General features: G+C 47.3%; 1 protein-coding gene across 4 annotated transcripts in view; it reads right to left on the minus strand.

Annotated features, from left to right (window-relative positions):
• XYLB (xylulokinase) overlaps positions 1–6,636 on the minus strand; it is a 56,658-nt gene extending 50,022 nt beyond the window's left edge. For 3 of the 4 annotated variants that reach the window (XM_057491305.1, XM_036921645.2, XM_057491304.1), the window contains exons 1-2: positions 6,491–6,636; positions 5,284–5,366 (exon numbers count right to left, since the gene is read on the minus strand). In XM_057491305.1, coding sequence (XP_057347288.1) covers positions 5,284–5,366; positions 6,491–6,544 — 137 coding nt within the window. In that variant the 5' untranslated portion in view covers positions 6,545–6,636. The remainder of the gene's footprint in view (positions 1–5,283; positions 5,367–6,490) is intronic. The other variant, XM_057491306.1, reaches the window with a different exon arrangement.
• Between the last annotated feature and the right edge of the window lie 5,268 nt (positions 6,637–11,904).

An 11,904-nucleotide genomic window follows, 5' to 3' on the forward strand; every position in this document is an offset into this window, starting at 1 on the left:
TTCAATAGTAGGGGGAAACCTATATTAACTAAGGAAAAGCAAAATTTCCATGGCTCGACACAGTTGAATTTTATTTCTCACTCGTCTAAAGCATAATCAGTAGGGTAGTCGGGACCAGGAATGGGCGTGGGGAGCTCAGTTCCATACAGATTTTCAGGGGCCCAGGAGGATGGTGGCTCTGTCATCTTCCAAGGGGTTTCCAAGGCTGTTCTGGACACTCACATCGAGCCACAGGACAGAGGAAGAGACAGGGCAAAGGATGGCAAGGAGGTCTGTATGGATGAGGTCTGAAAGAGGTCTGTTCACTTTCTCCCATATTCTGCTGCTTAGAACCCAGTCACATAGTTGAACAAAACCGCAAGGAGGACAGCAGTGTGCCCAGGAGGGGAAAGAAATGGGTTTGGAGGACACATGGTTGGTCCCTGCTACAAAACCCCCGTTTATAGTAGCAAAATGATTTTTTTAAGTTAGAAAAATAGGCTTAAAAATAATTACATGCACCAGGTAGTTTTTGCCTTGTTACAAACCACTTCAAAACACAGAGACATGAAACGACTAAGCTCATTTAACTCACAATTCTGTTGGTCAGTCACTGAGCTGGGCTCAGCTGGGTGGTTCTTCCTGTCTCAGCCAGGCTCTCATGCATGGTGGTCTAACAGTAGGTAGAGAGCTCTGCTTCTGAAGTCTGTGTCTGCTCTCCTAGGTGGGGGTATGCGGGCAAGCAGGCCACATGTCTCTCCGTCTCCAGCAGGCTAACCTGAGGCTGGTCATGTGGTGGCTGCACAGGGCTCCAAGAATCAGAGCGGAAGCAAGCAAGGCCTCTGGAGGCTCAGGTGTAGAACTGGCATGCTATATCCCCTCTTTCTATGGGTTAAAATCAACAGGTCAGAAATGACTCCATCTCTTGATGGAAGGAACTGCAAAGTCACATCGCAAAAGGCATGAGTACAGGGAGGGGTAGAGAATTACAGTCATTTAAAAAATACGCCACAATGTGCAAAATCCGTATGTCAAACATACTAAAATACAAATGTCATTCTCAAAAGAAGACTTGGAACAAATGTAAAAACATAACGTGTGCTTTGACAGGAAGACTAATCTTATAAATTTGTCAATTTTCTCCAAGTTAATTTATAAATGTAATATGATCTCAATTAAAATACTAGCAATTGTGCTTTCTGGAATATTAAAAGCTGATTCTAAAATACACATTGAAAAAGAACAAGAAAGAAAAAGCCATGGACACTGAAAATGAAGGACAATCAGAGAGGACTGACAATTCCAGATACTAAATCATATTATCAAGCTGGAATAATTAAAACAATGTGTTACTGGTTCATGAACAGACTCGCCAACCAATGGAACAAAAGAGAATGCCCAGAAATAGACCTAAACATACACAGAAATTTAGCATATGATAAAGCTGCCATCTCAAATGGTAGAGATGGACTTCTAAAAAAAATGGTGTTAAAACAATTAGAGAATCATCTGGAAAAAACTAAAGTTGGATATACATGTCATTTGTGTACCTAGGTAAGCTCCAAATATTTTTACATAAGAAATCTGAAATCCTATGAGAACTAGATGAAAACATAAGTAAATTCCTTTATAATCTTGGAGTGAAGAAGTCCCTTTAAACTATAACCCAAAAATCCAGAAGCAATAACACAAGAGACTGAGAAATTCAATGGTATAAAAAATAAAACCTACCTGTGGCAACAATCGCCACCCACACACACGTCAAAAACAAACCAACATGTGAGAAACATTTGCAATTCATTTAACAACAGAGACAATTCCCCTAATGTATGAAGAGCTCCCAGAAATTGGTAAGAACTTGATAACCAATCCAAAAGAAAAATGGGAAAAGAACATGAAACAAAACTTCACAGAAAAAAAAAAATCTAGTAGCCTTTCAACAAATGAAAAGGTAGTCAAATTTGCTTGTGGTAAGAGAAAGGAAAGTAAAATCTACAGGGAGAACATGACCAGTGGAAATGGGCACGCTCATGTACTGCTGGGGGGTGTAAACCAACCCAGTGCCCACGGGAGGCAATTTGGCCACATCTTCCAAAATTATAAATCTATTTGCTCTTTGACCCAGCAATCCCATTTCCAAAATCTTATGTTACAGATTAACTGGCATGTGTGTATAATGGCATGGAGAAGGTAATGCACTATGTCATTTTTCATTGCAAAATCCCCTCAATAAGAGATGGTACATCTACACAATGGAATACATATGGAATATCTAGAAAAAGAACATAGAACTCTATGCTCTGACATGGAAACATAACCAAGTCATTGTGAAATAAAAAAGCAAAGTACAGAGTGGTGTGTACACTATGCTTTGTGTGCATAACAAAGGGAGAACATGAGAAAACTCACGTCTGCTTATACTTTGATATAAAACACTGGAAGGATACAGAAAAAAACTAGAAAAGTTATCTGTCAAGGAGGGCAGGAGGGAAGAGATGAGATCACAGAAGGATTAAGACTTCTCACTATATGCCTTTCATTTCTTTTGAATTATGTACCAAGCACATGCAATGGCTATTAACAAAATATTTTTATTAAGGTAACTCCTTTGGAAAAGAATTTGGCACTTTCTTTTAAAGTTAAACATAACTAACCATACAACTTAGCCATTCCTGGGTATTTCATTTCCAAGAGAAATGAAAGCTTATATCAATACCAAGATTTGTATGTGAATTTCATAGCCTCTTTATTTATCATAATAAAAAATTAGAGACAGCTCAAATGTCCCTCATCAGGTGAATGGATAAACCAACTGTGGTCCACTCACAGAATGGAATACTATTGAATAATAAAAAGAACAAATTCCTGATACATATAACAACATGGATGATTCACAAAATGATTATATCAAGTTTTAAAAAATCAGATAAAAAACAGTATATAATTATGATTCCCTTTATATAAAGTTCTAGAAAGTGTCAACTAATCTCTAGTGATAGAAACATTTCAGTAGTTGCCAGAAGTTGTGGCTAGGGAAGAGGGATGCATTGCAAAGTGGCATAAAAAAACTTTTGGGGGATGGAAATAATCATTATCTTGATTTTAGATTCATGAAGGAACACATATATCAAAAGTTATCAAGCTGTATACTTTATATATGTGCAGTTTATTGCACACCAATAATAACCTCAATAAAACAGTAAAAACAAAAACAAAAACAAGTTTTAAGAGAAACTGAAAAGTATTTTAAACTAAATAAGAATGAAAATATAACTTATCAAAATGTGTGGGATGCAGCAAAAGCAGTGCACAGAGGCAAACTTACAGCATTAAAATGCATATTATTAGAACAGAAGAGCTAAAGTCAATCATCTAAGCTTCTACTCCAGGAAACTAGAGAAAGAGCACTCTAAGCTTAAAGCAAACAGAAGAAAAGAAATAATAAAACTTAGAGCTCTTGTCAATGAAAATGAGAAGAGGAAAATCAAAAAAATCAACAAAACCAAAAGCTGAAAAGATCAATAAAATTGATAAACCTCTCAACTACAGACCCCACAGATATCAAAGAACAATAAAGAAATGTGAACAACTTTATGCCACAAATTTGATAGCTTAGATGAAATGGACCAATTTCTTGAAAGACACAAACTACAAACCTCAAACATATGTGGCCTGCATAATATAAAATATGAAAGCAAGATGGCTTCCAACCTCATCTCAAAGGAGGCACATCAGCTAGGGAAAGATGGCAACATGTGACGGGCAGTGAGTGGTGACCAAGTGAAAGCTTCAAGGAGGAAGTGAAATCCAAAACAGACAATGAGGGACACCTGCATCAGGACCTCTAGGAGCCACTCAAAATCAACAAGCCCACACTTTTATGGACTGAATTGTGTCTCCCCCAGATCCATATGCTGAAGCCCACACCCCAATACTTCAGCAAGTAACTGTTTTTGGAGACAGGGCCTTCAAAGTAGCAATTAGGTTACAACAAGGTCCTTAGTGTAGACCGCAATCCAGTATGACTGGTGTTCTTACAAAAGGAGACTAGGACACAGATAACATAACCAGGGGCACACGCGCATGGAGGGATGAACACGTGAGAGACAGCAGGAAGATGGCCATCCGCAAACCAAGGAGGCCTCGGCGGACACACCCTGCCGGCGGCTTCATCTTGGGCTTCCAGGCCCCAGAACTGGGGAAAAATACAGTCCTGTTGTTTAAACTGCCCAGTCCGTGGCATTTACTTCTTGCAGCCCTACCAAACTAACACAGCAGCTAAACTCATGATGTTTCACCCTACAGTCTACCACCCATCCCAAAGGCCAGCCAGAAACCTCATATTCATGTCTTATGTTCAGTTCTGTACCAAGATCTGTCAGTTTTACCACCCAGCCATCTCTACTCCAAGACACTGACATTTCTTATTCAGATGATTTTGAAAATCCTCTCCAGTGGTTTCCCCACATGCCCTCTGGACAACCCCCATTTACTCTACACCAGGTAGAGTGAAGTTTAAAAACAAACACAACCGTGTCACACTTCACCCCATCCCTATGGCCCACCAATGGCTGACCACAGCTTTTAAGATGAAGACAAACTCTGCACTATGCTTACGTGGCCCAGCTCAGCCTCTGTCTCTGCTCCCCAGCCACAGTGGCACGCTGCCACTTCCATTCCATGAATGAGCAATGCTCTTTCTTGCCACAGGGCCTTTGCATATGCTATTCCTTCTGCCTGGAAAGCTCCCTCCTTTCCATCACCTGCCAACTCCACTCACTCAGATCTTGGAGAAACTTCCTTAGAGACTCTCCCAGACCCCTCCTTCCAGTTCTGGGTCACATTCCTTTATAATGAGCACTTGGAGAAGTGAGTACCTGTCCTTCAAAGACCTTCCTGAATTTTAGATTCCTTGATTGACATCATTCTCCCCCACCCTCAACAGAAAGCTCTGGGAGAGCAAGGACCATGTCTCTGGTTCACCATCAAAGCCCAGCAGCCAGCACACTGCTTGACACAAAGTAAGTGTCAGTTCATACCTCCTGTGTTATGCAAGGAGGGACGGATGGATGGATGGATGGATGGACGGAAGGAAGGAAGGAACTGGGAAGGAACAGAGGAGAGCTCAGTCCAGGCACAGAAAAAAAGATGCTGAGAGCTCTACCAAGACCAGCACTCCTGCAGTTTGATGAAGCTGGAATAGTGTGATATATGGGTATAAAAGGTAGAGGGAGGACCCCATACCCCCAACCCCACCACCCCAGCATACACACACACATACACACACACACACAGGGTACTTACCCAAATTCTGGGAGATCTCTGTCAAAGTGCACACTGTCCTCATAGAAGACAGTCAGCTCTTCATCTACAGCAACAACTTTGACCTGGAAGGCATTTAAAATGATCATAGACTTGTCTCTGCTTCTATACTGGTCCAGGGGCACAACCATCACCAGAGGAAGCCCGGCACCCTGCAAGGGAGTGGTGCAGCCTGGAAACCTCTGGAAAGGTGGGTGTACATCACTTGAACTGTGGCAACAGACACCTCCTCAGGATGTACCCAAAGATTCAGTCAAACGAAGAAGCTGAGGCTAAGAAGAAACAGCCCCTGTAACTCCTGGAAACTTTGTGCCCCCAACAGACAAAGCTAAGACCCTCAAGAAGATATTCATAGGTTGACTGGCTCCTGTGCCTGCAAGGAGGCCTGAGAAAGTCCCAGAAGGGAAGGAAGGGGAGGCAGGGTTTCAAATTGTCCAGGGTCCATGTTTGCAGGGGTGTGGGAGACCAGGCAAGGCCCCCAGCCATTGCCAGAGGCCATGTTCATGGTCCAGTGTGGCAGGCGGGCAGACCTCACTCTCAGAATACAGCTCCCTTCATGGACAGAAGGGAAGACTTTGGTCTAGCAAGGCAACTTAATCTGTCGGGGTCCCAGGGGACTTTGTGGTCAGGCTTGGCCCAGACTGCCTCCCTGACCCATTTGAGGAGAGGATTTGACTGTAACTGTGTTGATTTCCCAATTGAAGGAGGAAGCCCTTGGACCCATGCCCCGGTTTGGAGGCAAGTTTTGACTCTGCTAGTCTCTCTGCGGGGCCCTGGGGCGGCACAGCTTGTTTTCTGACCAACGGTGCTGCACTTTGACCCGACGCGCTGGTGCCAATCCATGGTGGACACATTCAGGTGCGCGCTGCGCCCCTTTCAGTTAAAATTAGTGTCACGTGGGGATCTGGCTCCAGGCCACTGGCTATGCCTGTGTGCTCGGCTCCCGGCGGCTGCCCCCGACCTTCGGGTCCCCAGCACCCCGGCACCTGTGCGTCCGGGACCCGCTGTGGCCCGGCTGGGGGGCTGCGCCCGCCGTTTCCGGGAGGCGGGTCCGGCCGGTCGCGAGCAACCGCGGGCGGACGGCCTGGCCAGGCACCTCCGGGCAGGCGCCCAGCCCGCCCCCGGCCTCGGCCCCCGGCAGCCCTCCCCGCGTCCCGGGGCGGCGCGCGCTGCGCAGCCAGGGCCGTACCTGCTGCGTGCTGAAGTCCCAGCCCAGGCAGCAGCGGCGCGCGCTCTCGGCCATGGCCGCGGCCCCGGCGCCGTCCGTCCTTCCCGCCCCGCCACTGTCGCCGCGCTCCGACGCCCCGGGACGCCGGGCCCGCCCCGCGCCCCGCGCCCCGCCCCGCCGTTCGCCGGCACAGTCCTCGAGGGCTCGCGCTGCGGCGCCGCCTGCCGGGGGCCCGGGCAGGGCGGCGCGGGCCGTGGGAACGGCGCGCCCCTGGGGTCGTGGGCGGGCCTGGGACGGACACCTGGAGGATGGACGGGTGTCCCAGTGTAGCCCTCTTCCAATCCCACTCAAAAATGCCCTCTTCACAGGCCTCGTCCTGGTTTCCTTTGGAAGACTCCTGGGCCAGAGGATTCAACTTGAAGCTGGCTTGTCCCTGCCTGTGTCTCCAGCGGCCCTGGGCCTGGAGATCTCCATGGCTGTCTCTTGGGTACTGGAGCAGCTGTCCACTCATGCTGGTGACTCTGGGGTCTCAGAGAACTGCGCTCTCCGGTGAGGGCGCTGGGTTTCAATAGGCCCGATCCTGACCCAACAAATCCAATGGTTCCCCAGCTCTGACTTGTGCCATATCCCACCCCTGTCAGTAACATCAGAGCTCCTGATGCCCCCAGCAGAGAGGGTGCCAGGCATGGCAAGGGGGAGGTGGATGAGAACCAAAATCAGACCTGCTCCCTTTCTTTCTGGAGCGAGGACACAGTCTCTTCCCCTCATTCCACCTGGCTGTGTTCTTCCTGTCCCTGCTTCCTGAATGCTTTCCACAACATCCTCCTGGGGTGAGAAGCTATCCCAGGGAGGTCCCCAGCCCACCAGAGCCCCTTCACACTTTTGTGATGGAATGATAACCCCTCTCTGACTGAACTTGAGTTGTTCAGAGCCCAGATCCTTCTCTTGGTCCAATGTCCCAAGTTCAGTGGCAAAGCTGGGCCCAAAGCCAGCAAGTCTGACCTGTAAGTCTTCCTGTCTAACCACTAAACAAGACAATTTGCTGGGCAGCCTTGTGAGAAGGCCCGAGGCAAAATACCAATGTCTTGTGAAGGCCAGGTGGCCAGCACTCTCAGGCTGCCTCACAGGGCAGCCTCATCCCATAAGGGGGCCTTTATGGGCTCTGGCACCAACCCCATTCTGGTGACATCCTTTCTTTCCATGTAACAGCCTGTTCCCTTTGGCCACAGAGAAGACTGGAGGTCTGAGAGCCCATTTGCTCCGTAACGAGCAATCCATGACCTGACCTGTTAGGATGAATAAGGGCAGAAATCCTAATTCCAAGTTGTCGATGCCTCCCTCACATTGTCCTCCCTGCTGCAGCACGGAAAGGGCACTCTAGTAGCAGAGGGGGCCTGGGAGCCCAGGGGGAAGTGCTGCTGTGGCCTGATGCTGGTCCTTTGCTGATAATGCTCCAAGCTTTAAATTTGCCTCCTGCACAGACCTACTAAGGAACCCCTGCACTGACTTTGGGCCAAAGCAGAAACTGCCCTGGAGATGTCTCTTTGCCATGCCCAGGTTGCCCACAGGCCCCAGCAAGACTCTGTCCCCTACCCAGGCCCTAACTGGTCCACCAGCCTGAGGGCAAAGCAGATCCACAGGAAGGAAGGCAAGAGATCAGATATGCATGTTAAGAAGATGACATATGAAGAAGCTGTGTGGAGGATGGGGACAACAGGAAGGGAAAATCGGTTAAAATGTGGCTACAGGAGGCCTGCAGTAGGGCAGAGGTGCAGAGGATGGAGATGAGCAGATGGATTCAGGAGGTGTTTAGGAAGCTCTGGGAACCTCATGGACTGACAGAGGGAAGCGTCAAAGGTAATGCCCAGGTTTCAGGTTTAGGGGAGCTGGTTGCTTAACTGTGAATACAAAACAAAACACCCCCAAATTTGGTGGTTTCAAACATAGTCTTTTCCTGTCCCTCACATGCCAGCAGGTCAGTGGTTAGCTGATCAGGCAAGGTTCAGCTTGCTTTTCCTGCAGTGCCTGCTTCCTACCACAGGTGATGAAAATACAGCTTTGCAAAAATAAGACGTTATATCACAGAAAGGAACATACCATAATCTAATGCTCAATTGTAAACTACCTTAAGTCACAGTTTGCATGGCACCCAGCTGTTGAGTATTACTGTTTTCCTTGAAAAGTAAAAATATCCCACAGCACCCCCAGGGGTGCCCTACTGAACAGAAGTAGGGAGAACACAGACTTTTCTTGTACCTGATCTCAAATACCTTCAACATTTTTACATTGAGTATAATCTTTGCTGTACAATTTTATATAGATGCTGTATTAGGGCTCTCCAGAGAAACAGAACTAGCAAGATATATGTGGAGATACATGAAAAGAGATTTATTTCAGGAGTTTGCTCATGAGGTTTCAGAGGCTGGGAAGTCTCACCATATGCTGTCTGCAAGCCAGAGAACCAGGAGAGTCAGTGGTGTAATTCAGTCCAAGTCTGAAGGCCTGAGGACTGAGCTGATATACAACCCAATCTGAGTCCATAAACTGGAGAGCCCAGTGCCAATGGCAGAGGGCAGGAGAAGACGGACATCTCAGCTCAAGCAGAGAATTGGTTCTGCCTCTGCTTTTTTGTTCCGTTCCAGGGCTGGCTGGATTGGCTGGTGTTCAGCCTCTTTGGCGAGGGCCTTCTGCTTCACTCGGTCCACCAATTCAAATGCTAATCTCTTCTAGAAACACCCTCACAGACACTCAGGAATCCTATTCTACCAGCTATCTGGGCATCCTTTAACCTAGTCGCGTTGACACAGGAAATTAACCATCACAGATGCCCTTTATTAGGTTAGCAGAATTCTCTCGCATTCTTGAGATTTTGCTAAGAGTTTTTTTTTAAATTATTTAAAAATCTGTTAATGTGGCCAAATTGATTAATCTCTCTTATAAGTGAAGCCAATCTTGCTTCTCAGGAATAAACTTAACTTGGTCAAAAACGTATTTTTTTTCATGTTTTAAAAATTTCACTGGATTTTCTTTGTAATATGTTGCTTAGTATATTTACATCTATATTCATGAATGAGACTGACATGCAGTTTTCCTTTTTCAAGGTGCCCTAATCTGTGTCTGTGTGTTTTAATCAAGGCTTTACAAGCCTCATACATTAGTGCAGAACTATTTCTCTTTCACTGTCTTCTAGAAAAAATTTGTGTAAGGTTGGATTATATATTCTTTGACTAATGGAATTTTTTTTTTTTTGTCCTCTTTCCTTGGGAAAAAAAACCTTTTTTTAATGTTTCTCCTCTTTGGGAATATCTTTAATGTCCCTCTCCACATATAAGCTCCTCACTACCTGGTCCTGCTCTTGGCTTAACTGTGAGTTGCGGCCTTTGGAGTGAGGGTGGGAGGGCTAACTTAGAATCAGAAGCTGGGTCCCACGTTTAGGTGGATGCCCAGGCAGTGGGAGACACAGACAAGAAGCAGATGACGTGAGAATCCCATGCCAGCCAGTGGGCAGTGGGCAGGGAGATGAGAGCCCGGCACTCCCTGGCCGCAAGGGACCAGGCTTGTGCGTCTGGCACTTAACGTATTCTATCATAAAAACATCAGATTTGGAGAAGACGGGATTGATTGACAACATCCAACTTCACACAATTTTGGCATTTGATTTTCAACAGCGTGCTTAGAGACCTGTGTGATAGGCAGGATGTGGGAGGTCAATGAAAGGAAGGTTCTGGCCCAGCACTGCCTGATGGAAATACAGTGAGCCAGAAGCACAAGTCACGCGTGTAGTTTTAAAGTTTTGCCCATACTTTAAAGTTTTAAAAAGCGAGTGCAATTTATCTTAATACTTTATTAACTCTGTATATCCAAAATATTATCATTCTCACACACAACTAACATAAAAACTATGGATGAGATATCTAATGTCTTGTTTCATTTCTGTACTAAGTCTTTAAATTCTAGTGTGACTTTTACACTCACAGTACATCTCAATTCCAACTACCCACATTTCAAGTCCTTGATAGCTATACCTGGCTAGTGGCTGTTCTGTGAGACAGCATGGGTGTCCCATTATAGATTTAACAGCTGTTAAATATGTCTGTTCAAATAGATAATGTCGAACTCTAGGTAATGTTAGCCATTGAATCAATAAACTAGGTAGGTCCTATCTGGAGCTGACTGACAAATCCTGGCCGCCTCAGGAACATCAGTGACTGGTAGTCATGCTCCGGGCCTCGTCAACAGCCACCCCTGCGGCCAGCAGCTCTGCCCCACCAGTTTCCTGCGCTCACTGCCTCTTCCTCCTGTGTCCTGCCCTGCTGGCTGAATCCTTCCAGCAAAGTAACTAGAGGCATGTTCAGATACAGCCAGTATGCTGGCCTCACAGCTCACAGACAGGCCTTCCCCAGAAAGAGCTCCTGTCACCCTGGGCAGCTACTTTGCAAGGCTTCTTTCTCTGGGCCCTGGGAAACTTGGCAAAGAAGGAGGGACCAGAAAATGCAAAGAAAGGAAGAGGTGTGAGCATTGGCTTCTCACTGCAGGCAGCTCAGAAGTCCATGCCAGGGGCCGAGCAAGCTCTCAGCGCATGCTCCAGCCCTGCCCCAGGCTCCTGCTCCATGAGGTGGGACATTCTTGCCTGTGCTTCTCTAAGAAGCTTGGGAGAGTTATCTCCCTGCAAGCTGGTAATCGTCCAGTACACTGAGCAAGAGAAGAGCAGAGCCAGACCCTGCCCTCAGGAAATCCCCTCCCAGGGGGGCAGAGGTGGGGCCCAGGGCCACCCCGAATGTTTCCAGGTCTGGCTAATGGATGCAGAGTCCTGGGCCTGCCTGGGGAAGGGCAGCTGGAAGGGGCAGCTAATCCTCAGGGCAGAGGAGGCCAGAATTCCACTGGGCGTGAGCCCTCTGGGAAGACACCCCCAAGGATAAGGCCATGCTTATTTGGGAGCATCAGAGGAAAACCAGCAAGCAAGCCCTGAGAAAGGGTTCAAACCTGGGAAGTCATGCCTTTATGCTCCAGCCCTGCCATCCAAGCACATTCAGTGGGGCTGGAAAATCAGTCTTTAGCCAATGGACACTAGCAATGCCTGGGCTCCAGGACCCTGCCCTTGCCCACTCCTGGCCCTCACAGACACGGCCTGTCCCTACACCCCTTCCAGAGAGCTCCTCACTGTCCCTGAGGACTGGCCAAGGAAATCAAGAGCCTTGGGGGGCCTGTCTGACCTACCTTCCTCTGGACCTGTGTCTCTGGTTTCTCCAGACACAGCCAATTTTGACCCAGCCATCTCAAGTCCAACATGGTACCTTTATGGAAATGAATCACACCCTTGCTCCCTGGCAAGAGGCCATTTTTGGATCCTGAGGGCTCGTCTCAGAGCAGGACTGACCTTCCCACCAAGCTGGACTGGGCCTGAAGTCCATGGCCTCATACCCAGCCCCTCAACT

The sequence above is a fragment of the Manis pentadactyla genome, chromosome 14, assembly GCF_030020395.1.
Source record: "Manis pentadactyla isolate mManPen7 chromosome 14, mManPen7.hap1, whole genome shotgun sequence".
Classification (NCBI taxonomy): Eukaryota; Metazoa; Chordata; class Mammalia; order Pholidota; family Manidae; genus Manis; species Manis pentadactyla.